Source organism: Setaria italica, chromosome IV (genome assembly GCF_000263155.2).
Source record: "Setaria italica strain Yugu1 chromosome IV, Setaria_italica_v2.0, whole genome shotgun sequence".
Lineage (NCBI taxonomy): Eukaryota > Viridiplantae > Streptophyta > Magnoliopsida > Poales > Poaceae > Setaria > Setaria italica.
Window position 1 is genome coordinate 8,630,787 of NC_028453.1, and position 27,173 is coordinate 8,657,959.

The window sequence follows — 27,173 nt, forward strand, 5'->3', positions numbered from 1 at the left end:
CCCTCAGCATCATCGACTACGAAATCCACTCCAGTTCTCAAGAATATCACTCACCATCTTGTGTTCCAGCCACATTAGCTTAATAAGCAGACTTCTGAATTTTCCTTGAGTTGGAGGTACCATGGAGATAATAGTTGTCCTACTGCCTGAAGAGGCAGTTTGACCAAGCACCAAGGAGTAGAATCACTAGCAAGGGAATATAACTTAACGCCAGGGCAAGGCTGCAGAAGTGTTTCAGCACCTAAGGATATGTTGCCTCTTGAGGACATAATGTATTGTCCAATAATGTATATACTTCTTTTGTTTCACGAGTCATATAATTTGTTTCATGTGACATTTTTTATTCCACGAATTTCTATAATAGGTTCCATGCGATATTTTTCTATGGCTCATATGATTTGTTCCATATGTTTTTTTTCTGTGAGTCATATGATATGTTTCATTTGTTTTTTTTTTGCAAATTTGTATGATTTGTACCAAGTTTATATATTTTTTGCTCCTCTGGAATATTTTTTAAATTTTACTTCAATATTATCTTTCTAATATATTTTTATATATTTTCATACTGTATTTTGAATTATTCTTGTTTTGTTGATGTATTGTTCTCATAGAGAATTTAATTGTTCATCTATATGGATGATTTGTGCTAGGTGTTCAAATTTTATTCCTCCTGCATTGTTCCATTTCAACAAACTTTTTTATATATGGATGATTTATTTGAGGTGTTCAAATTTTTGTTCCTACTTGAAGAAACTGTTGTTCCTCAAGTTTGGATGATTTGTCCTAACTATTTAAAATTTTGTTTCTCCAGTACAATTTTTTGCTCTACTTGAACAAACTTTTGTTCATAAAATTTGGATTATTCTTTTAGGTGCTTAAAGTTTTATTACTCCTGTATAAAAATTTTGTCTGGATATAAAATACAAACTTAAATTTCATTGGTTCATTTGGAATTTTCTTGAAATATTCAATGGCATGTTATTCCTTAAATTGTTCCCCAGTGCACTTTTGATTTCACCATGTAATTAGTATTGATTGGTCTCTTGTGCTTTATTTAGTAGCAAAAATTGAAAGAGAAATGTCAAAATTGAGACATTTTCACCAAACACGATGGTCCAATCGAGTGAAGTTTCACATAATTGCTATGGAAAGATAGTATTAGCCAATCAACCAGCTTTGTTGATCCCTCCACACTCTTCTTGTCCCGTACATGTCTCTCATGTAATGTCTTTACCTTTCTGGTATCGATATGTTTGATAAAATTATAGATCTATGTATGCTCAAGTAAACTACTCACTATCATGCAGCACAGGGATTAATGGTCTAATGGATACATAATTCCCTGTGCATGATCATTATTGCTATCACGATCAGTTAATAAAGAACATTCTATCTATAAACCCAAAATCATGCCATGGACATCCAAGAAAGGAACATTTTATTGAGTAGCACTAGTCCATTCAGAGGTGAACTTACCCTTATATATTTTATTCAAGAAGATCTATAGGGTAAGTTTTAGAATCCTAGCAAATCCCAGTCGTATCCACATCCCTGCAAGTGTAGAACAAAATCTTGAACTGAATCTATCCGAAAAGGCTTTGATTGGCCACTATGCATGCTCTCTAATGCACGAGCCCCAAAGGCATGCTCTGCAATTACCAAGAACTAATTATCTCTATAACTCCCAATCCACCACCCTTAGCATTTAATTCCTTGCGTGGTTTTAAATGGCCGTTTCAATTGCCCAATGATCTCAGGGTTTAAGGGCCGCATTTGCCTTCCATCTTCTCCATATATTGCTGGCCTGCAAGCCATTCCGGCATCTCTGATCTCCCGGAAGAATGGAGGCCAACCATGAAGAGAGGTAAACTCGCTGCTCTTTGGGACTGCTCATTTTTATCCTTTTTCTTTGCTGTACAGAATGTTTTAGTGTACTTCTGGTAGCTTTTTTTGCAGCAGCTTGTGGCCATTCTGGACAAGTGCTTGGCCTGATAGCTACCTGCTCGAAGAGGACGCGCTCCTCTCCAGCCTCTCCTTCCCGAGCTTGCACTTCCAACCATCCTGCTCCACCATTACCCCGAGCAACATTCTGCAAGGTATACTTCCTTTTCTTTTTCCATTCTGGAATTCAGATTCATATGCAAGATGAGATTGCCTTCTGGACTCGTAGCGCTGAGCTTCTCCTTCGCTGGGATGCAGATGAGCTCGACGCCATCTTTAACGACGACGTGCTAAAGCATTGGGACGAGATGGAGCAAGCTGACAGCAAGGCAGAGGACGGCCACACCACCAAGGGGTTGCCGCTGCTCTGCTACGGCGAAGAGAAGGAAGTCTCCTCCAACTCCGGCACCATGGTCGTCGGAGCAGACCAGCAGCGCGTGAGGCCAGAGGCGGAGACGGTCCTGACGTTCGAGCTCGTGTCGCAGTACTTCTACATGCCGATCATGCAGGCGGCGCGGGAGCTCAACGTCGGTCTGACCCTCCTCAAGAAGCGGTGCCGGGAGCTCGGCATCCCGAGGTGGCCGCACCGCAAGATGAAGAGCCTGCAGTCCCTCATCAACAATGTCCAGGTCCCATATGTCTTTCACCTCAATTTCAATTTGCAATGCTCAGCATTTTAGATAGAATTTTGCAATTTTCGATCGGCATTTAAAGCTAAGAAGAGATCGGCTGGTTGAGGTTGCAGGTCCTGCAGGAGGCGGGCAAGGCGACAGGGGAGGAGCAGCTGCGGGCGATGGTGGAGATGCTGCAGCAGGAGAAGCAGCTCCTGGAGCAGAGGCCGTATGTTCAGCTGGACGAGAAGACGAAGAGGCTCCGGCAGGCCTGCTTCAAGGCCAACTACAAGAAGAGGCGGCTCTTGGCTCTTGAAGCTGGAGAGGCACCAAGATCCCACAATTACTGATCCAAATCAGCTTATATATCGTCTGGAGATCGAAATGATATTCCTATGAAATTCCTGCGTTTTAGAGGAGGCCTTAACAGCATGGGAATCAACTTCTTGTTGCATGAAAAAAGAGTTTAACATTGTATCAAGTGTCTTAAGTACATCACATTGCACATTTACACTACGCTATGCTATTGCTACTATTGCTATCTTTCTACACTACAAGTAGTACTACTCTTCTGAAGCTACAAGCTTCAAGCGGTGACCAGCTCTGTCCTGGCCGCCGTCTCCCTCTGCTCCTTGCCGATGTCCACGTGCTCGGACAAGATGGCCCTGAACTCGTCGCCGGAGAGCGTCTCCTTCTCCATGAGCACGTCCACCAGCTGGTCGATCGCCGCGCGGTTCCTCCTGACGTGCTCCTTGGCGACCTCGTACGCCTGGTCGACGATGCGCTTCACGGCGGCATCGATGTCGGCGGCGAGCTTCTCGGACATGGAGTTCCGGGCCAGCATCCGCATCACGACGTCGCCGCTCTGCGCGGCTGGCTCGACGAGCGCCCACGGCCCGATCTCCGACATCCCGAACGTGGTCACCATCTGCCGCGCCACCTGCGTCACCTGCTGCAGGTCCCCCGCCGCGCCCGTCGTCACCTCGGGCTCCCCGAAGATCACCTCCTCGGCGGCGCGCCCCCCGAGCCCGCCCACGATGCGCGCGAAGATCTGCTGCTTGGGCACCAGCGTCGGGTCCTCACCCGGCAGGAACCATGTCAGCCCGCGCGCCTGCCCCCGCGGGATCAGCGTCACCTTCTGCACCTCGTCGTGCCCCGGCGTCAGCGTCCTGGCATCCGTGCAAGCACAACTCGATCGGTTAGCATATGGTGTGTGATTATGGCAATGGAACATCAGCATGGAACGAAGACAAAGATCGATTACTATAGATTAATCTTTAGTATACTTACGCGCAAACGGCGTGGCCGATCTCGTGGTAGGCGACGAGCATCTTGCTCTTGCCGTCGGTCATGCTGGTGCCCTCGAGGCCCGCGACGATGCGGTCGATGGAGTCGTCGATCTCCTTGACGGTGATGCGGTCCTTGCCGCGGCGGCCGGCGAGGATGGCGGCCTCGTTCATGAGGTTGGCGAGGTCGGCGCCGCTGAACCCGGGGGTGCGCATGGCCACCACGCTGAGCGACACGTCCGGGTCCAGCTTCTTGTTGGAGCTGTGCACCCTGAGGATCTCCTCCCGGCCGCGCACGTCGGGGAGCCCGACGCTGACCTGGCGGTCGAAGCGGCCGGGGCGGAGCAGCGCGGCATCGAGGATCTCCGGCCGGTTGGTGGCGGCGATCACGATGACGCCGCTGTCGCCGGCGAACCCGTCCATCTCCGTCAGCAGCTGGTTCAGCGTCTGCTCCCTCTCATCGTTCCCGCCGCCGATGCCCGTCCCGCGCTGGCGGCCGACGGCGTCGACCTCGTCGATGAAGACGAGGCACGGCGCGTTCTCCTTGGCCTTGTTGAAGAGGTCCCGCACCCGCGACGCGCCCACGCCGACGAACATCTCGATGAACTCGGAGCCGGACAGCGAGAAGAAGGGCACGCCGGCCTCCCCCGCGATGGCCTTCGCCAGCAGCGTCTTCCCCGTCCCCGGCGGGCCCACCAGCAGCACGCCCTTGGGTATCCTCGCCCCGAGCGCCGCGAACTTCTCCGGCGACTTGAGGAACTGCACGATCTCCTGGAAGTCCTGCTTGGCCTCGTCCACACCGGCGACGTCGTCGAACGTGATCCCCGTGTTGGGCTCCATCTGGAACTTGGCCTTGGACTTCCCAAGCCCGAACGGCAGATTGGGCCCCCCGCCGGCGCCGGGGTTGTTTATGGTGACCGACCTCCAGATCAGCGTGGCGACGAAGAGGAGCGGGAACCCGAAGTTGAGGAGGAAGTCGAGGAGCACGAGCCCCGGGTTGGGCTCCACGGGGTGCGCGGCGAAGTCGACGCCCCTGTCCCGGAGCTTCCGGAGAAGCTCGGGGGGCAGGCCCGGGAGCTGCACCCGCACGCGGTGCGTCCTGGACGCCAGCGCCGGGTCGTCCAGCTCCACGACGGCCACCGTGCCGTTCTCGAAGAAGTCCACCTTCCGCACCGCGCCGGCGTCGAGGTAGTCGAGGAACCGCGAGTAGGACATCCGGTTCGACGTCGGGTCCTCGGGCGCCAGCGCGGGGGGCGGCGCTGCCGCCGCCGTCTCGGCACGCGCCCGCGCTGGGTCTCCCGCGGCGAGGCCGAGCCCGAGGCCCAGCCCCGCGGACTGGAGCAGCCGTCTCCTGTTGAGCCCCCCTGTGGCGTCCGGAGTGGAAGGAGGCGTGGCCTTGGCCGAGGGAGGCGCGCGCTTCTGTTGCTGTGGGGACGCTTGCTTGGACACGTCCTGCGCCCGGCAGATGGGCAGGCGGCTCGTCATCGTCAGCGACATGGCCGTTCGCGACATCGGCAGCTAGCTCCTACTCTACTGATGTGCCGCTTGTTCGATCAAAACTTCAAGCTTCGTGTGAGTGTCGTGTGCTGTCGCGTGTTCAGTCCTTGCTTGGGAATTTGGAGGGAACAGGCGACGAGCCCTCTGGTTTAAATAGCTTCAGGTCGCGGCGCCATGGACACGGTGTTCAAGTGGGCGTTGAGTTCGCCCTTGTCGTGGGCAGACAAGGATTTGGCGGCCGGCGGCGATCTGAGATGGTTTCTTCCCGTAGGTTCGTGAGTTGGTGGAGGGGTTTGTCCGGTTCCGCTTTCGCGTAGCGTCTGGAAGCCGCCGACGGATAAACCCCGTCGTCCGAGGCGAAATCCGGGGAGCCAATTGCATCGCGTGGCTCGCGTCCGCCGGTTGCTCGTCGGGCAGGACCAGCGAACTGTGGTAAGCTCTAGCGGCGTCCGGTGTTTTGGCGCCGCGGCGGCGGGGCACGGCCGCACACCTGGGCTCGCCGCGCCCAAGCGTTGCCCCTGGGAGGCTGCTGCACGCGTAGCAGCGTCCGGGCGTTGACACCTGTCCGGCACTCCGGCAGTCCCCTGGTGTCGCTAGCTCACGTGTACAAGAAGTCCGTGTTGGCGTGGACAGGAGCCTTTCTTTTCTTCGGTGGAAACGATCGGTGCCCGTTTTTTTCCACCCGCGTTGATACGGCCTCCGGCAAACGATTTTCCGTGTGGATAATAGGTGGTTTCTTTTGTCATGTGATCTGGGCTTCGGCCCATCCTCAGCTTGGTAGCCTGTAGCGGCAAAATACCTGGGCCTTAATCAAGCAGCACTCGCTACCCATTTGCACGGCCGGAGCCCAACGGATATAATGATCTAATGGTAATTTCGTTCAAGCATGGAGCGAAAGATCAAACTGACTGTTGGTATTGGGACACGGGTCCGTCCAATGGCTTGCTCTAACTCTAGGCAAATTACCCGCTACCCGTTACCCGAACCCGAAATACCCGGACCGGACCCAAAAATCCGAACCTGCAGTGCCCGATGTTTAGTTATGATAGTGATTCCTATTACCCGATTTTAATTTGGGTAATTCGGGTAACTACACCCGGTACCTGAACATTCCGCAATTTGAGTCAGAGCCCAATAGGCCAAACATCCCCGCAGCCCAACAGGCAACAGTGCAACCTCATTTCCTCACCTCACTCCCTGTATCCTACAAAACCTAGCCGCCAGCCCTCCAGATTCTAGAGTCTCGCCTTCTCGGAGCGCCGGAGCGGTACCGAAGTCCGAAGGGGCGCGGGCGTGGCCGCGTGTGGCGACAGCGTGACGCGGAGCAAAGTCGTCGGCTCGTCGACGCCGCCCTTACTCCGTCGCCCACCTCTGCACCTCACTCCGATACGCAACACCTCGCATCCCCGCGCGTCGACCTCGTCGGAGACTAGACACTGGAGAGGGACACCGGTGCCCGGCTACTTGAAGATTGAAGGACGACTGCCACATCAGAATCCTCATGCAATGTATGTATTCCCTAACCCCTATGGCCCTATTCCTCTTAGTTTTTTTTAATCTATGATCTGTTATTTGTCTATTTGATATGATCTGTGATTTTTGATAATATGGTGATGCTAATAATATGGTGATTTTTGATATGATCTGTGATTTATGGTTAACAGAGGCAGTGAGGCACATGATTTAGTTGATTTGTTATGATCTGTTGATATGATCTGTGATTTATGATGTGTTGTTATGATCGATTGATATGATCTGTGTCCATACCTTGTGGAGAAGGCTGTCTTAGGTATGTCGCAGGGTCGGATCTTGATTTGGTGATAACCCGAGCGAAGATCGATCTTGGAGAACACTTTGGCTCCAGCTAACTGATCAAACAAGACATCAATGCGTGGCAGTGGGTACTTGTTCTTGACGGTCACAGCATTGAGGGGTCAGTAGTCCACACACATGCGTAGACTGCCATCCTTCTTCTTCACAAACAGGGCAGGGCAACCCCAAGGTGATGTGCTGGGTCGGATGAAGCCTTTTTCCAAGAGATCATGTAACTGAGTCTTCAACTCGGCCAACTCAGCAGGTGGCATCCGATAGGGTCTCTTAGATATCGGTGCGGTGCCAGGGATCAACTCTATGGAAAACTCCACCTCTCTATAAGGTGGCATACCAGGAAAGTCTTCTGGGAACACGTTAGGGTACTCACAGACAACAGGGATGCTTTCTAGACGGGCTCCCGATAGAGGGTATGCACAAGGGAGTGCAGAATTAAGATGCCTCAAGGATAAGGTAGAACTGCCATAGAAGGGTGAGTTGATGTAGAGAATTCGGGCGGCTGTATCTAGAACCACTTGATGTCTGGCCATCCAATTCATCCCGAGGATGACATCTATGCCTTCTAGGTCAAGGATGATAAGGTTTTCCTTGAAAAGGGTGGGGCCTAGCTGGAGAGGTACAAGGGTAACGATCTGATCCGATGCTATCTTCCCTCCTGGAGTGGCGATCACATAAGGTTCCTTAGTGTGACCGACATCCAGCTCACATCTTTCTCTAGCCTTACTCCCGATAAAGCTATGAGAGGCTCCCGAATCAAACAACACAACAACAGCTTGATTTAAAACAAGGAAAGTACCCGTCATTACTGGCACACCTTCGGGAAGCTCGGTCAAGCTGGTGTAGTTGAGTCGGCCTTATCGAACTTGCACCTTGGGCCTTCTCCCTCTGTTTGCCATGGGGTTCTGGCCTTGCTGCTGATTCTTGTTCCTGGGGCAGTCCTTAGCAAAATGCCCCTCATTGCCGCAGGTGAAACAGCGGCTACTAGCTGCAGGGCGGGGTGGTGCTGGTGGGGTCGGCCGGGGCACCTGTGGTTGGAAGCCGGGAAAACGGGGCGCTGGTGCTGGTGGGGGTCGGGCAATCCACCTTCCTGACTGCTGGGGTCGGCCGGGGGCTTATAGAGGAACCATCCGGAACCTTCGGGTTGGTGGCTCGGAAATGCCACGGAGGCCTTCCTCTTCTGGTCGGCCTTGAGAGCCTGCATGCAATCCTCTTGAGAGATGGCCAGATTGACCAACTCGTTGTAGGTGTCCACCTTGATGGGGTTCAACCTTTCTCTAAGTTCCAAGCTCAGTCCTCAGCGGAATCTATCCCGCTTCTTTTCATCCGTGTCCGCATGGTAGCCGGCATAACGGCACAGGTCGTTGAAAGCTTGGGCGTAGTGCAGCACATCTCGGGTTCCCTGGGTAAGGGCCAGGAACTCGTTGAGCTTGCGCTCCAAGAGACCTTCCGAGATGTGATGCGCTTTAAACGCGATCTTGAACTCGTTCCAACTGACCACATGGCCAGCCGGCAGCATGGCATGGTAGTGGTCCCACCAGAGCCGTGCGGAGCCACGCAGCTGTTGAGCTGCGAACCGAGCCTTGTTATGGTCGGGGCATGGGGCGGTGAGAAGCTCGAACTTAGATTCGATCGTACGAACCCAGGCGTCAGCGTCGAGCGGTTCTTGTGTCTTCTAAAACAAAGGGGGTTGTGTCCCCAAAAAGTCCTCATAGCGAGCAACATGCGGCTGCTGCTGAGCCCTTCCACCATGGGGCTGCTGCTGCTGTTGTCCTTGTACAAGATGCCTTAGCAGCTCGGTTTGAGTTGCTAGGATTGCCTCTAGTGGAGATGAGGGCGGGGGTGGGGGAAGATCCTGTCGCTGCTCGCTGCTGCTGGGTACAGAACCAGATCTGGTTCAATGCGCCATCTGCAAGAGTTAGCGTTCCATTAAATTCATAATCTTAGAAATACTCCAACAATGGAATGTATAAGTTAAACTCTCCAATGTAACCCTTGCTGATAATGCAACACACGTCCTCATAGGGGAGATACACTTTTCTAGTACTCATGTCAGATAGCGTTTATCTTAGCCTTGTACTCAACTTCGGACGAATCACATCCTACCCAGACTCCTAGAATCCAACTTAAGCCAAGGAGTCGGGCTAGGCGATCCTCCCGAGAAAAAGGGTCGGCAATGGTCCACACTAAAGAGGGGGTCAGGCGAGGCGGAGACTGCCTCGAAAGGTCGGCGCACCCGATCTCGCGAACCGGGGTCGGCCAACTTGAACAGACTCACAGAGAACGGCGCGTGATCGCGGCTTAACTCACTTAGTCTAATCATTCCAACACTTTACAAGAGTTAGAGGCCAGACTCATGAATTGACTTCATATACAGCGGTGTTCCAACACAGGGAGTACTCAACTCAAGGCTAACCTATTACAATCCTTTCCAAAATTTAGGCTGCCGAGGAGTACAACAAAGAATGAGTCCCTGGTAACTCTTAATCTGCAAATGGACACTATGAGTAGGAGAAGGGGCGCCGTCTTCTTCGATGTCCATGCTGGATGCTCCCTCATCCTCCTCGGGGTCCTCTTGAGCTTCGAGCTGCATATTGAGGGCATGCATATCGTCGAGCTCAGCTTGATGCTCCTCCAAGTGAGCATTGGCAACCGCCAGCTCCATCTCTATTTCCATCTTCTCCTCCGACAGCTTGATCATGCCGTCCACTAGGTCGGCGACTTCTCCCTCGAGCTCGGAGATCCGGTCTTGCATGTCGTGTATCTGAATGCCCCGTTGAATAAGCTGGTAGGTTTGGCCTACCATGTCTCTCCTAGCTGACTGGAGGTATCCGTGAGCATCCACTGCGGTCCGGGCAAAGATGGTCATAGCTCTCCCTTGAAGCTCGATCAGCCGATAGAGGGTTGCCATGCACCTGACGTTGGTGGAGATGGTGACCATGGAGTACGTGGTGGCTAGCACCTCAATGTTCCCGACGCGGTTGAGCCACGCCGGTGCCGGTTCCTGGCGGGGAACAGGCCGATAGGGTCTAGCGTGATCTCCAGGGGATGCAGCAGACAGAACTGGGTGAGAAGCTGGAGAGCGGCGGACTCCCAAGTGTCCTCCGGAGCAAGGCCGTAGGCTGATATTCCGAAGGAGGGCCAGTCGGGCCGCACAGGGGGAGGAGGTACCACCGCCTGTACATGGCACGTCTGGATGCCCTGCTCCAAATACAGTCGTCCGGCGTACAATGGTGGGGACTGGTACCCAAACCATTTCAACGTGTCCCACAAAATCGCGGGGAAGCCCTCGAAATGCAGACAGGTCGACTGGAAAGTACCATCCGCTCCAAATAAAACATGCCCAGGGACGGCCATCTGGAACCAAGAAACCAAAACCACGTGAGATAGACTCCAAGGGTCAGGGGTCGGATAGAGAAGCATTCGGCTTTAACCGAGAGCAACTGGAAGAAACTAGAAATCCTTAGAACCGAAAAAGAGCTCTTCCGAACAAGGTTGCTTTTGAGAAGAGTACTTTACAGATTTCTGTTTATGACGCATGCACGGCCTACCTTACTCTTAACCAAAACAACTGCCCGAAACCTAGGTCTTACGCGGTCAGTGCCGGTGACAAGGCAACAAGTACGTCTCTCCCTATAATAGCCAGCCAGTTCTAGCAACGTCTCCTAAACGAACGCGGTTAGTGTACCTGCAGAAAACACCACCACACGAACCTTTCGTGCCAGCACCCACGAAAGCGTTCCCAAACATTACCTCTCACTATAGGAACGGCACCCATGCGTTTAAGGCTGCATGGACAGCACTCAACCGTGGAAATAGGTTCCCTTTGAATGGAACCATATAACCCTTCGCATACTCGCGATGCGGAATCAGCACACGTGTGATATACGTGGCGAACAACCGTGTTGTTAGGTTCGTTGGAATCGAACCGTACCAACCTTCGTATGGATTACATACGGAACCTGCGCACGTATGATAGACGTGGGCGAAAAACAACCACGATGGTAGGGTCCTTTGAATAGAACTCCCTATCAACCTTCGCATACTCGTGATGCGGAACTCGGCACACGTATGATAGACGTGGCGAAGTGCTGGAAGGGTTAGCAAGGTAACCAAGTAAAATATTAGTCACCTAAAACAACCCCAAAATCCCCTAGGGCCTCTCGCACTAAAGTCATCCTTAACGATCGTACGAGATTTTTCAAAAAGTTTCTTGCAATTTTTATATTTTCAAAGAAGTGTTAGGGCTTGTTGTGTTCTCTGTACTGCTAAAACCGCTCTGGTACCAGCTGTGGCGGATCCACTTCGGATCTACTTGGTTAAGCATGATTTAGCCGCCTGATACGCGACGCTCATGCCTAAGCCGAGTAAACATGAAGTGCCGTCGGATTTTCCTCCGATATAACCACTTGAACAGGACCTTTTTAGCAGACTCACACGAAGGTGAGCGGTTCCAGAGAGTACAACAAGTCCACCGAGTTAACAACTTAACCACTTAGTTTGGTTACGAAATAAACATCAGAGTTTTACAAGGTTTCCAGAAAAACAAAAGAAAATAAAACCACTAGCGGAAGCAGCGTCAGGGTCGGATGTCCCTGGTGAGGCCAGCCGGGACATCAATGATCCCTCTCCTCGCCATCCGAGGAGGGATCCCACTCGACCGTCCAACCCGGAGGGAGCTGGGGCGGCCAAGTGCCAGCAGGGGAAGGGTCGGGAGCAGCAACCTTACCTGAAAAACAGGAGCCACAACAGGGCTGAGCTACTAAGCTCAACAAGACTTATTCGACAGGAGTAAAACTACTCCACACTTCTAGACATGCAGGGCTTTTTGGCTGAGGGGTTTGTTTGCCAACAACACTAAGGAAAACCCTATTTTCAAGTTTTAGCTCCAGTTCTAAGTTCATTAACCGGTCTAGGTTTTGCAACCTATTCTAAGCAATCATAGAACCAAAACAAGATATATATATATATATATATATATATATATATATATATCAACAAAACCATGTCATCATCAGATTCCTCATTTACTCAGGGTGATATAGCGATCAAGCAATCTCAAACTGTGAGAGGCAGACAAATCGATTCGAGTTCTTTAACCATGCATGGTGAACCTAACCTCACGACATCCGCGCACCCGGAGGTCGCTTCCTGTGTCGGCCTTCCCCATCAATCCCCTAACCCGTGTCGGGCCCATTTCCTTTGGTGCAAGGTTCCACAGACCCGGCCTCTGCCGTTCTGTGACGACGCTTGCCACCACGTGCGACAACCAGCAGGGGAAACTCCATTCCAAGAACAATGGGGCGACCGCTCACGTCTAGGTTCAATCCGGTACTCGGCTTCCTCATCCCATACTAAGTATGAGGTTAGTACTTTCAAACACTTGATCACGAACACCACCACTGTCGGGCCTTAGCAAGGTTTCATAGACAGACGGGGCGATCATCCAACCACCAAAAGAGTTACCCAAAACCCTGCCCCGTCCATCGTCCTTATAGTTGTAACAGAAAGGTAGACATCCAACTCCTACAACTCGCGAGTGACAGGGAATCACTCGGCTTTTACCGTCTCCTAGTTAGGCAAAGCAGCTACTCGGTCCAACAGCTAGTGTTCAAATCATGGGAAACTAGGTCATGCATTTAGGGTTTCAAACAACTCCTATACGTAAATGCACAAGCATATTTTAAGGAAGGCATGCGCAAGTTTGGAAAACAACACAGGGTTTTCATGCAACCGGGGCTTGCCTTCGAGCAAGGAGGAAGAGAACTGCTCGACTTCGGGGGCGGCTTCGGCTTCTGGGGGCAGGAGCTCCGCTACAGCTTCGTCTTCTGGCGCCGGGTGTAGCTCGTAGAAGCCGTCGGCGAGGCGCAGCTCTACACGAATGCAATGCAAGAGTTAGCATAGACGGTTATTTCAACAGCAACACTTGCAAGTCTGAGCCCAGAAACTCGCGACAAAGAGCAGGAGGGTGGGGAGGTTCAAGGGAGCTGGTGGATATCAAGAGGTAAGGGTTGTAAAGGAACTTATGATCTGATCCTTAAACTTAGAGGATTTGGTATACTAGGGATCCTCAGACGCAATCGCTGAAGGGTTCCCATGTTTTACACATACACCCTCGGGTTGAAGAAAAAGATCACAGCCGAGCCATCGGGCGAGGCGGAGAGGGGTCGGCGGAACAGGTAGGGTCGGGCGAGACGGAACCGGGGTCGGGCGGATAAGAGGGGTCGGGCGAAGTAGACTGGGGTCGGTAGCTTACCTTCTTCCTACAAGGAAAGCTTGGGGTCGGGAAGAAGCAGACTTGGGTGGAGGGACTAAGGCTTTGAACAACGGCTAAGTCCGGCAGTGCTCCAGCGGCGGCGGTGCTTCTTGTGGATCACAAGTGAGCTCTTACGCAGCACGGAGGAGCAAGCGGCTGGGTGGCTTGGGGAAAACGGAGTGGAGCGGAGAGGAGAGTTCCTTAGGAACTTAGTGTGTGGCGCTAGGAGCTTGAGCGGGGGGCAATGGAAATGGCGGAAGGCAGCAATGGCGGAGGGAACTCCGGCGGGTTCGCGCATTCCCTTTTATAGCGGCTGGGACGGGGAAAGGGAAGCGGCGCAGGAGAGAGAGAAGGGGAGCGGCGCGAAGGCTGGGGAAGAAGCAATGGAGTGCTCTGCCTGGGCGGCGATTGAGCGACGAGGGCGGTGGTGCAGGACTTTGGGGATGACGCCAGCGGTCATTGGGCTCTGGCGTCAGGGCGGCGCAGAAGCGGGTATGCCGGTGGTTGAGATTTGGCGGAGGCGGGCGTCGTCATGCGGTAGATTTGATGGAAGCGACCGGGTTAACGGCGCTAGAATCGAGGGCGCACAGGTGAAAAGACAGGCAGCTGCGGGCGCACGGGCGAGCGCGGAGCAACAGATTGTCGGGCGGCTTCTGACAGGGCGGGGAAAGGAGCTGTCGCTGCCGTGGTTGGGGTTGTCGAAGGAGGAATCGTCGGGTAGCGAAGACCAGGCGGCGCGACTGTATTCGAAGTGACGGAAAAGATGGGCGACATCGGGCTCTGCGGCCGGGATCTAGCGGTGTGATAATGGGCGCGGGAGGCGAGGTGTTGCAGAGGGGCTTCCGCTGCCATTGGGGAAGGGGGCGCGAGAATCCATTCGGTCGCGGGTCAGAGACGAGGCTGAGCGGCGGGCGGCGGAGAAGATGAGCCACGTGGCGGGGAGACTCTGAAGCAGGCATGCAACTCGAGTGCGCCGGTCGCGGAAGATCTGGGGGAAAAAGATCTCGCGGGTCCACCGGTCAGATAGAACGGACGTTTGGGAAAGACTTAGAAGGATCCGATGGTAGGCTGGGTTTGGCGGGGTCGGAACCGGAGCGAAGCGGGGAGGGGTCGGGTCTCAGGGGTCGGGACCGGTCAGAAGGTTGAACTGAACACTTAGGCGCGGACAACTAGACAGGTGCTCAGGGCTAGGATTAAGATTAACTTGGAAGATTTGGGGCCGGTCGTCACATTCACCCCCACCAAAATGATAGTACACACACTTGTTGGCTTCGTTCACAACAAAGCCAGCAGATGTAAGAGTTTTATCAAACTTCTCATGTCACTGGCTAGGTGCTTGCTTGAGGCCATACAAAGATTTTAACAACTTACACACCATTCCTTCTTGACCTTTTGCTACAAACCCATCTGGCTGATCCATATAGATCTCCTCCTCCAACTTTCCATTTAGGAAAGCTGTCTTAACATCCATTTGATGAACAAGAAGACCATAAGAGGTTGCTAGGGAAAGTAATACTCGAATTGTAGTCAATCGAGCAATAGGTGAATAAGTGTCAAAGAAGTATAACCCTTAGCCACAAGCCTCACCTTGTACTTTTCAATAGTACCATCAGGCCTAAACTTTTTCTTAAACACCCACTTGTATCCTACAAGTTAAAAGGATGATCAACAACCTCCCAAGTTCCATTAGACATAATAGAATTCATCTCACTTCTGATAGCTTCCTTCCAATAGTCAGCGTCAGGAGAGGAATATGCCAATTCAATGGTTCTAGGAGTATCATCCACAAGGTACACAATGAAATCATCACTAAAGGACTTTGCAGTCCTCCATCTCTTGCTCCTTTTAGGAACTTCATTGTCATCCTCCTCTAGATTCCTCTCAAGCATTTGTTCACTGTGTTCTATCACATCGGTTGGATCATCATTTGTAATAAATTCTTGACTAGCATTGCTAAAACCACTCGCATGTCAAAGACGTTTTCAAAGAATGTAGCATCTCTCGACTCCATAATTGTGCCAACATGCATGTCAGACACTCTAGATTTTACTATTAAAAATCTATAACCAATACTGTGAATAGCATAACCAAGAAATACACAATCAACTATTTTAGGTCCGAGCTTGCATTTCTTAGTGATTGGCACATTCACTTTGGCCAAACACCCCCAAGTACACAAATATGAAAGATTTAATCTTTTCTTCTCCCATTCCTCGAATGGAGTGATCTTTTTATTCTTTGTAGGAACACGATTCTGGACATTACACGCTGTCAATATAGCCTCTCCCCACCATTCCTTGGAAAGTCCCGCTGTATCTAACATGGCGTTAACCAAATTAGTTAGAGTGCAGTTTTTTCTTTCAGCAATCCCATTTGATTGAGGTGAATAGCGGGCGTCCTCTCATAAATTATGCCATGTTCCTCGCAAAAAAAGGTCAACATATTTGAAAAATATTCTCCACCATGATCTGACCTTACACGTTTGATTTTCCTTTCAAGTTGGTTTTCTGCTTCAACTTTATAGATCTTAAAATAGTGTAAAGCTTCATTTTTTGACTTCAACAGATAAATATGGCAATATCTAGTGCAATCATCTATTAAGGTCATGAAATACTTTTTACCACCTTTTGTCAACTCGCCATTCATCTCACATAAATTAAAATGAATTAGCTCAAGTGGTGCCAAATCCCTCGCCTCTGCAGCCTTATGAGGCTTGCGAGGTTGTTTTGATTCCATACATACATGACATTTAGAACCTTTGACTAAGGTGAATTTTGGAATTATATTCAAATTTGCTAGTCGTGCCATACAACCAAAATTAATATGAGAGAGTCATGAATGCCAAACATTAGACTCATCAACATTAACCACATTGTTCACAACTCTATTACATTCATCTGAAAAGATAAAAGGAACAAGCCTCCGCATTCATAATTTTTACCAACAAATGTCCCATATTTAGACATCACACATTTATTAGATTCAAAAACTAATTTAAAACCATCTCTACGCAGTAGAGAGCCACTGACAAGATTCTTGTTGATGGTGGGGACATGCTCCATGTTTTTCAATCTCACGGTCATTTCCGAAGTAAGCTTCAGATCGACCGTACCAACACCAAGAACACATGCATGTGACCCGTTCCCCATCAACAAGGAGCAAGTCCCCCCAACTTGATAAGATGAAAATAAGGAAATGTCAGCACACACATGAATATTAGCCCCAGTATCAATCTACCACTCTGGTGAATGACAAACTGAAAGAACTGTAGGTAATGAATTACCATACCCAATGTTCTTGCAGTTTCGCCAATAACCATGCTTGCTGACTTTTTGTTGCCTTTCCACTTGCGGTTCTCACATTCACTGGCAAAATGACCAGGTTCACCGCAAACATAGCAATTACCCTTGCTTTTCTTCTTCTTAAAAGTGGTTGTCTGCTTAGTCTTTGCATTGTTATCTTGCTCATTCTTCTTCTTCTTACTGTGCAAGCCATTAGGATTGTTCTTCTGCACCACATTGGCACTAGAAGACCCAACAACCCCTTTCCCGCGAGTGTCTTTCACCCTCGCCTTCTCTTCAACATCCAAAGATCCAATAAGATCAGCAACACTAAACTATTGTCTCTTATGTTTCAGAGAAGTGGCAAAATCCCTCCAAGAAGGTGGCAGTTTAGTAATAAGGCCCCCTGCCACAAACTTGTCGGGCAACACACACGAGAAATGTTCGAGTTCTTTCGCCAGTGCCTGAATCATAGGCCTGTTCCACTACATAACGGTCATCAACCATCCCAAAGTCATAGAACTATTTCATGATAAATAGCTCACTCCCAGCGTTAGAGACCCCAAACTTTGCCTCAAGTGCATCCCACAGTTCCTTTGCAGACAACAACGTGAGATAGACGTCCACTAGGTTTTCCGCAAGAACACTAATCACGATGCCTCGAAAAAGGTTATCGGCCGCCAAGAAAGCTTGCTCCTCCTCTGGAGTAAACTATTCTGACTTCCCCTTTGCGACATGAATAAAGTTCATAGCAGTTAACCAAAGGATCATCCTATCACGCCACCGTTTATAATTTGAGCCATAAAAAACATTTGGTTTCAGCGTAGCAGCAAAACCAGTGACCGTAAGCCTATCACACATATCAAGTTTTTGGATTGTTAAAGATTTAGGCATTTTACAACATATTTTAATTCTGAATATTATTAAGTAAATCATGGTTATTGTGAGTGACACAGAGCATGTGCAAGTGTTTATATTTAAAACACATTTGAACATAAACAGAACCAAAAGAAAAAACCAGAGAAGGTTCAGTATGTACCCAGGGGCGGAACCATTGCCTTCGGCAATGGGTGCGCCATTCCTAGAACTGGACGCATCAGACATTATGCCTGAAATGTCGGTTCGTGTTGTTCGATGTAGTCGATCAGAGTCGATGCAATGATGAGTTGGTGTAGAGTAGTCCCTCGAATAGCCTCCAGGAAGTAGTAGGACGTAGTCGTTTGCAGCGAGCAGTCGCGCAGAAGATGCGCTCCCCAAAAACTTGATCGCCTGCCTACTCGTGCAAGTCTATGCACGCAGAGGCTCGCGATGGGATTGCGAAGATAGCAACGGGCAACAACAGAAAGGGAGAGAAGTTGGTCTTTTTGACGAGTTGGTGCAGAGTAGTCCCTCGAACGGCCTCCAGGAAGTAATAGGACGTAGTCGTTCGCAGCGAGCAGTCGCGCAGAAGATGCGCTCCCCAAAAACTTGATCGCCTGCCTACTCGTGCAAGTCTATGCACGCATAGGCTCGCGATGGGAATGCGAAGGTAGCAACGGGCAACAGCAGAAAGGGAGAGAAGTTGGTCTTTTCGGGGTAAGTTAACTAGAGGACGAGCACCCTCTTATAGACGCAGGATCCCCAAAAACTTGATCGCCTGCCTACTCGTGCAAGTCTATGCACGTAGAGGCTCGCGATGGGAATGCGAAGATAGTAGCGGGCAACAGCAGAAAGGGAGAGAAGTTGGTCTTTTCGGGGTAAGTTAACCAGAGGACGAGCACCCTCTTATAGACGCAGAAGAAAGGAGATTCAACAAACCTGGACACTATCTCAGGTGATTGATAGCAATTAATCAGCCAATCAATAGTGTTAGTTACCAGTACCATCCAGCCGTTACTAGTCATTGTTGTCAGCATTTTAATCCACGTCAGTTACTAGTCACGCTTTCTCTCTTCCTCAACTTCTCAATTAGTGTACACATAGTCCACCTATTTAAGTTCGTTAAGATAGTCCTTAACTACCTATATGGGATTAACCTAGCATTAAACGTGGGCCTTGAGATAGCATTAAACGTGGGTCTTGAGATTAAATGTATTAAATGGGCCTAGCCCAAATATTCCAACAGACCTTGATGTACTGCAACTTAATAAATCTATCTGCGGTTAAATTATTCAGCAGATGTGTTGTTTAGGCCCATTTGGCACAGATCCTGAGCCACTCGGAGCTGCCCGATCGACTGACTCTAGCAGCAACTTATGTGTTAAACAAGGGTTCTCACCTGCATTCATGCAATTAGTCATGGAAAACAACATTCTTCGGCCAAAGGGGTGAAACCGTAAAAGATGCAAATACATCAGACTAGCTGTAGCTCATGGGTGGTGCTTGCCTGCTTGGTGTCCCCTAAGCTTTTTGTTGAGACAACACATAAGATGAGCTATTAACATCAAATTAGTTGATTGTTGCTGGTGTTTGGGTGATCAGTTGAGACGAGGGCCCAGAAATCGCAATCTCTTTCTCCCAAGAAAAATTCCAGCTGACGTGTGGATATTTCCTTTTGATAGGTCAACGTGTGATGCAAGTATGCATAGAAAATTTGGGAGGAGATGCACTGGCTGATGCACCTACCCAACACCAGTGGCACTACCGCAAGAGTGCTACTTAATTTTCAGTCAGTCACTGCACGTATGAAGTTGAAATGGTATTGGTATGCCAGGTCCATTTTCAAAAAGAGAAAGTCGTATGCCGGCTCCATAATTTTTTTAAAAAAAAAGAAAAGATAGAAATGGTGTGAGAAGTCCTCGATCTACTCTTGGCATGAGACGTAGACACGTAGTACTAGTTCAATCACGAAAAATGGCTAATTCGGAGAAAACATTGACAAAGCTCGTGTTTGCATCTTTGTATAGCAGTGGTAGTCATCAACAAACAGCACATAGCTAGTAGTATACCTCTTGTACTAAGCTAATATCGTTCGGATCTACCAAATACTACAGATCAACAATCGATTCCGTTGCCAAAAAAAAAAGTACCAATCATCAAAAACTTCTTTCACATTGTAGCATATATTTTTTTTGTTAGCTTCTGCGTCCACCCGAAAGTGGAACCATTTCCTTTAGAAAAGAATTCATGTGTAAAGCAAAAGGAAAGGGCAAAGACAATCACTTTGCTTGGGACTCGGGACAGGTTGGGGATCTTGTGCTCGGTTCCCTGATTTCAGAATGGACCAGCACCCCTGCCCACCAAAGCCAAGCCACCCATGAGAGATGGAACTGGTTGGTAGTAAGCCCGAAAGGGACCCGACACCGGGAGAGCATGCTCGGCAGGACGGAAATTATTGCGCTGTAGTTCCGTGTCTGACCGTCAATAGTGCGATGCAAACGCGGCATGGGATGCGGTTTTTGACCGGCACGGGGGTGTGAAAAGTAGGGATGAAAAGCGAAAGGCTGGAAGAGAATAGTAGTACTGCTTGACAAATGGCAAGCGGATCACGAGGGTTGATTTTGAGGGACTGGTCACCTGAGTTTGGATAAGATCTTCCCCGGTTTTCAAATACTAGTTTGATTATTGACCATGATGGCTCATTGATAAACATAAGATTGCAATGATAATGGTAATTGGATAACCTTCCAACATCCTCCTAGTTAGCTTCAGAGAATTTCACCCGAAAAGGTTTTGCCGGTTAAGTCAAACCCGACAAAGTTAAAAAGACGGGTTGCATCTGACTTTGCATATGTTGGGATCAACAAAAAAATTGAGCAACCTGGACGTGAGCAGAAACCTCCTAACCTCGCAAGATCAAGATCAACACATAAAACTCATTTAACCTCGGTTCAGAAACAACGTTAACCTCGCAACCTCTTTCTTATTTGGGCTACGAAGCTAGCGCTTATCGGTTGATGGCTAAGTTATAAATTGCCTTACCGTTGAGTGCTCGAAGCTAGTCTTGAGCACCGATCTTTTCACTCTGTCATTTATTCAGGATCAGGACCGAGCTATACGCCGTGAGGTTGGACATTTGCCTCAGGCTCGAGGTTGAAGGCACGAGGTTAAGGAGTTTTTTCGACATGACGCTAAGGGTGCGAAGCTGAAGACTTAAACTGGCATAGAGAAGAAGTCCCAAGGTTAAGGACTCAAAGGCATGAGAAGTGTCACTACATAAAGGCGTGAGAAGCGTAACTACATGAAGGCGTGAGAAGCGTGACTACAAGGAGGCGTGAGATGCGTGACCACGTAGAGGAGTTCAATTTGTACATGTTATCCCAAAGTCCTTTATGTACAACATATTCTAGGAATGTAGTAGGTGAGGAAGGACATTTATGGTGTGTAAAATGACCTCCGGGTCACTATAAAAGGGGGAGCCGTACCCCGTTGTAAAGGGAGACCCATGATTTTGAGAAGATTGCAAGTGTTTTTTCCATTTCATCTGTTGTGCTCGAATCCCTTTGAGACCAACAGGGTGCCCACCGTGTTCTCAGTCACGAAGCAACCCACGTAGCCACCACAAAAGAAGAAGAAGACCGCTGAGGGTGAGAGAGAGCATGAGACACAACTTGTTCCTGTTGAACAAGACAACACAGACACTCTAGAAAAACTAAAAAGAATAGAAGCCAGCTTAAGAATAAAGAGTCAGAAAAAAAAGAGTCGAGGCGGAGACCTCAGGCCAAGCACAACCACAAGCAAGCACACAAAATGATCCACTTGGAGAGACAGAGAGGGAGTTAGCCTCGGTGCTAAAGCAACTTGAAATGTTGAAAAAGGAAAAAGAAAAATTCGCTCAAGAGCTGCAGCCACAACGACTAGCAGCAAGCAAAATAGCAAAATTAAATGAGGCAAGAAAACAGCTAGCAGAATTGAAAGAGGAGCTGGATGAGCTGCAACACCTGCACGCCACGCCACCACAACCACCACTTCCAGAACAGCATGCCTCGAATGACACACTTATCCCACACGCAAATCCCAACCTCATTGGGCATAACACCCAAACGATGACAAACACCTACGTAACAATTGACAAAAACTCTCCATTATCCTTGGGCTTGCAAACAGCTCCGTGGCCTACAACTTACAAGACGGTCACACTGCCAAATTTCAATGGGCAAAATGACCCTCGTCATATCCTAATGAGCTACGAGGCTGCGGTAGCGTCCGCTGGACTTCCACCACAGTCAGTATACAACCGGATAGATCTCAAAACTAAGCTGGTACAAAATTTTCAAGGTTTCCATCGAGCAGTTTCTGACCCAAGCGACCTATTCCATTGCATCCAAAAAGACAAAGAGCCTTTGGCCAAATATGTCAAAAGATTTGTTCAATTAAAGTCACAAACTCCTGATGTAGATGAAAGCGTCGCTATAACTGCATGCATCAAAGGGCTGACTCCAGGTCCAACAGCCTCGCATCTAATAAGAGAAAAGCCAAAAACTGTGGAGGCTTTGTTTGCTGAGCTGGAAAAGTATTGCAGATCAGATGAAGATCACAGAAAAAGAGTAATGGAAAGAAACTGCTAAAGGCAAGCCGAAAAAAATCAAAACTAGCAAGCCTCGAGGTACAACTACACGCATCATCAACACCCATATCTAGCTCAACAAGTACTATCAATCGAGGGTGCTCAATCCTCGCAACAACAAAACCAAAATCATAACAAGCAGCCTCAGCAGCAGCAACCACCAAATTTTGGCAGTGGGCACAGAGGCGGTTACGCCGGAAGAGGAAGAGTCCGAGGTAGAGGGCCTCCGAGACCGCATAACCAGAACAACCAACCTCGAATGTTCTATTGTACCTTCCATGGTGAGCAGCTAGACCACGCAACTGACTTTTGTCCAAAAACCAAAAAGACCTTCAAAAGAATAGTCGAAGAGAAAAAAGCTGATGTGGCACCCAAAAACCATCCACTATAACTCTTTTTGGCCACAACAGCCATACTTCCCAAACAATAACCTCGCAAACTTTCAACCTGCCATGATGTGGCAACATTCATCACAATTTTAGCCTCAAACTCAGCAAGCCTCGCAAGCCGCGAGCTTCGCGCCTTCCCAGCCTCTACACAAGATACCACTACCTCCACCAAACCTACCCAACCAAATATCTAAAGCTGAGCCTAACAACACACAGAACAACAACCCGAAAGCTTTACCCACTTACGGCATGATAATGCCAATATCGGAGGATCCTCGCAACTCGAACACCTAGAAAATAGTACAAACACCTTGCCCACCTACGACATGATAATACCAATAGCTGGAGAATCTTCTGTTGAGTTCAAAAATAAAAGACAAAAGAGAGATTACTTCAGGCAAGTAAATATCATCATACCTGATGGACCTCCAACCAAGCCAGAGTGGGAACATATGCCCATCTGTGTCACAAAAGAAGATTTCAAATTAAAGACAACCTCGCATTACGATGCAATGGTGATCGAGGCTATCATAGCTGGGTGGAAAATTGAAAAAGTCTTAGTTGACAACAAAAGCTTAGCGGACATCATCTTTGCAAATACATTTAGAGAAATGAATATTGATCCTCATCTACTAGAACCAGTAGAAGTGCCATTACTTGGCTTTGGGGGAAGGCCAGTTAGAGCCTTGGGAAAAATATCGCTTCTGGTATCATTTGGAAACCTAGACAATGCCAGAATAGAGCGCATAACGTTTGACGTTGTTAAAATGTACTACCCATACTTTGATATCCATGGCAGAGGGTTCATCAAAAAGTTTGACTTAGCAATAAGGCAATTATTCCTGTGCATGAAGATCCCAGCCTTGAAAGGGGTCATCACAGTTTATGGTGATCAGCAAACCGCCAGGAACATTGAAAAAGGTACAACCCCGAGCCAAAAAAATGTGCACCATTTGACAAGTCCCAATGAGGCTGAGCAACAAGAAAAGAAAAAACCGTACATTGAGCCTAAGAGGGACAAAGAAAAAGTGAAAGTAAGCGCAGATGGTGAAACAAAAAGAGTACTACTAGATGATTGCATCCTAGACAGGGTTGTGACAATAGGGGCTAACCTCGAGCCCGAAGAAGAGAAGAAACTGATCGAGTCCCTAAATAAAAATAAAGATGTCTTCACTTGGTCTGCAAGTGACCTGCAAGGGGTCGACAAAAGTATAGTCGAGGACGAACTCGAAATAAAGAAAGGTGCGAAACCAAAAAAGCAAAAACTCCAAAAAAATGTTAGAAGAAAAAGCGCAAGCTGTAAAATCAGAGGTCCAAAGGCTGCTTGATGCAAATGTCATACGCCCAGTCATGTACCCGGAATGGCTAGCTAACACGGTACCAATCAAGAAGAAGAATGGCAAATGGAGAATGTGTATTAATTTCACTGATCTAAACAAGGCCTGCCCAAAAGATGACTACCCATTAGAAAGAGTGGACAAAGTAGTAGACAACGCTGCAAACAGTGAGATGTTGTCACTACTGGACATGTTCTCAGGCTACCACCAAGTCAGAATAAAGAAGGAAGATGAGGAAAAAATAAGTTTCATAACTCCATTTTGGAATTTACTGCTTCGTGAGAATGCCTGAGGGGCTCAAGAATGTAGGGAAAACTTTTACGAGAATGACAGGAATAGTCCTATGCAGCCAACCCCGAAGAAACATCCTGGCTTATGTTGATGACATTGTCATGAAAAGTAACAAGCGAGAGAATCACATCCTCGACCTCGTAGGAACTTTTGCCAACTCGAGAGCAGCAAATCTAAAGCTGAATCCAGAAAAGTGTGTATTTGGAATCCAGCAAGACAAAGTTCTGGGATGCCTAGTCTCAACAAAAGGCATCGAGGCCAATCTGGACAAGATTCAAGCTCTTGTCGACATGAAAGAGCCAACCTTGGTAAAGGACGTGCAAAAGCTAACAGGGAGAATTGCAGTCCTCAACAGGTTCATCCCAAAAGCCATTGAACGAAGCTTGCCCTTTTTCCAAGTGTTGCGAAGCTCCAAGAAATTTGAATAGGGGAACCAACAGAGCAAAGCGTTTCAGCAGCTGTCGGTATTTTAGACCGGCAACCTGCCTAGGGGGTACCCTAGGTGGTCTTTCATGCGGTAAGGATCGTAGAGAATCAAGGAATCAATGTTGACGCAAGGAACACGATTTAGACAGGTTCGGGCCACTAGATTGCGTAATACCCTACGTCCCATGTGTTTGTTTGTATTGGTCTTAGATGAACTGGAGTTGTTCTGTTTGAGGGGGGTCCCTGCCCGCCCTTATATGCACGGGAGGACAGGGTTACAAGTCTGAGTCCTAGTCGGGTACTATTACAAAGTTCTACTCGGTATGACCCGAGTAGTTTTCCATATACATACTTGACTAGTCCAAGTGGGATACACCTATCCCTTGTCCTGATCATATCTGAGTACGTCCCTTAGTGGGCCATCCAGGGTCTACTCGTGGGCCTGGGATGCATGCCCGACAAGCCCCCGAGTACTTTGTAGTCGTGCACCTCAATCTCGAGTATTGTGGGCACTATCCGAGTAGATCGTCATAGAGGTAGCAGTGTCTGAAGTGCTCGAGTAATGTCGCGTGGCTGGAAGGTACTCTTCTTGCTCCTTTGAGTTGCTTCTGTTCCGAGAATTTTTATATGGTAGTGCAATGACAATCGCACTCCATATGGAATAGCCCCCGAGCCTTAGGTTGAGTCGAAGAGTCAGGCTTAGGGTCAATCCTGCTTCTTGGCTGTTTTACCCTCGAAAATCTGCAAAAGAAAATTCTGACCATCGGGTACGGTACCCGCAGCCCCCGAGCACTTAGGCAATTTTTGTCGTTGAAGTGGTCAAAAAACCCGTTGAAAAGAGTAGCCATTGGGTGTTTAAGGCAATTAATCTGCTTAAAATCCGTCCGCTGCGTAACTGACGCTTGGAATCCGGAGGTGGCGGAGATATAACTAGAGGGCCCCCTTTCGGTTAGGTTTACACCCCTACTGTAGAGATCTGGTTCTCTTCTCCACCCACCTTTCCTATTTTCCTCCACCGTGATCCTCTAGTGCCACCGCCGCCGTTGCTGCCCCTCTAAGAGAGGTTCGAGGTTGAGTGCATTTTGCTAAACCCGAGAAAGTCCAAGGCAAGGCTCCAGCAGCGGGCAAGGTGAAGTCTAAGAAGGGAAGAAACTGGTGCTGCCGGTGCCGAAGGTGGGGCTGATGAACCAGACTGCGCTGCCACCGCCTGGAGCGATGTGGAAGCATTCGGTGATGAAGGAGGAGGCCGTGCAGGCGCTAGTCGATGCCAAGCTTCTACAGATGAAGGAGGTACTCGAGTGGCGCCTTGCTTTTGCAAATGTATGGCAGTTCGAGGAACACCCCAACGAGACGATGATGCTTGCACACTTTGTGGAGAGGGGGTTGGCAGTGCCCACCTCCGACTTGTTCAGAGGTATCCTCGAGTACTATAAGCTTCAACTTGTTCACTTGAACCCCAATGGTGTACTGCATATGTCAATTTTCGTACACCTCTGCAAAGTTTACTTGCGAGTTCCTCCGAGCCTTGAGCTATTTAGGAAGTTGTTTTGTTGTAAACCTCAGCCTAGCGCACTTAGGACGGACGTCTTTGGAGGTGCCGGGTTCCAACTCAGGAACTCGGGTGCGTATATTGAGTACAATTTGACTGACTCCCGTGGGGAGTGGAAGAAAAGGTGGTTCTTTATTGGGAACCATGATTCTCGCTTGCCGCTGGTTACTGGTCACGCGCCGAAGCATGCAGAGAATTGGGTGAGCGAACCTGAAGATACCCCAGAGCTTGACCATTTGCTGCAGCAGATTACTGAGTTGAAAGCACTCGGTCTCACTAGGATTAACATGGTAGCCAGTTTTCTCAAGAGAAGGGTTCAGCCGCTTCAGAAATAGGCTCACTCGGGGAGTGAGTACACAGGACTTAATGATCCATCGCGTATGTCCAATGAGGATATATCTAATGATGATGTGGAGGCGCTACTGGCCAAGTTCTTCAGGAACTACCAAGGAGTACCAGTGATCCCTGCAGCTCTTCGGCAGTATGATGCCTGGTATGAGCTAGAAGTGGTATGTCCTTGCACTTGACTTGTACTTTTTTGACTTTTGTGATATTTGTTTTGAATATCGACTTGTTTTTTGTAGTCTCGAGTTCTTGCCAGCTACTTGGCACAGTCAGAAGAAGAAGAAACTGTTGTTGAGGAGGCAGAGGACGAGCCCTCTCCTCCTGTGAAGAAATGCCGAGTAGTCCGCAAGATGTCTGCTGCTAAGTCTGCTTCAACTCCTGAGAAGTCTTAGGGTGCCAAGGTATATAGCTGTATACTCACTTGTAGCTGATGGATTTGAACTTGTAATCTTGTGATTACTTTGTCTTGTTCAAAAGGCTGGCGATGCGGCACGTGGTGATGATGAGGCTGCTTTCGGAGAAGTAGTCGTGACCGACCCGGGCGTCGGTATTGCGTCTGTTGAGAAGGTGCCAGAGGAGGTGCCGCCAGCGGATGCTGAAGTAGCCCCCGAGCTGACCGCACAGGCCCCGTCGGCTGCCGCGCTGCCGGTTG

The 27,173-nt window shown here is 49.1% G+C and overlaps 2 protein-coding genes across 2 annotated transcripts; one reads left to right on the forward strand and one right to left on the reverse strand.

The window, feature by feature from the left end:
• The first annotated feature begins 1,841 nt into the window (after window positions 1-1,841).
• LOC101768135 (protein RKD2) lies at window positions 1,842-2,922 on the forward strand. The gene is made up of 4 exons (XM_004966779.3): window positions 1,842-1,864; window positions 1,957-2,096; window positions 2,200-2,570; window positions 2,687-2,922. The coding sequence occupies exons 1-4, from the start codon at window positions 1,842-1,844 to the stop codon at window positions 2,900-2,902; spliced, it is 750 nt and encodes a 249-aa protein (XP_004966836.1). The 3' UTR covers window positions 2,903-2,922.
• Window positions 2,923-2,984: 62 nt separating this feature from the next.
• LOC101762443 (ATP-dependent zinc metalloprotease FTSH 6, chloroplastic) lies at window positions 2,985-5,669 on the reverse strand. The gene is made up of 2 exons (XM_004964988.2): window positions 3,843-5,669; window positions 2,985-3,721 (listed from the first exon to the last, which is right to left on the reverse strand). The coding sequence occupies exons 1-2, from the start codon at window positions 5,348-5,350 to the stop codon at window positions 3,139-3,141; spliced, it is 2,091 nt and encodes a 696-aa protein (XP_004965045.1). The 5' UTR covers window positions 5,351-5,669; the 3' UTR covers window positions 2,985-3,138.
• Between the last annotated feature and the right edge of the window lie 21,504 nt (window positions 5,670-27,173).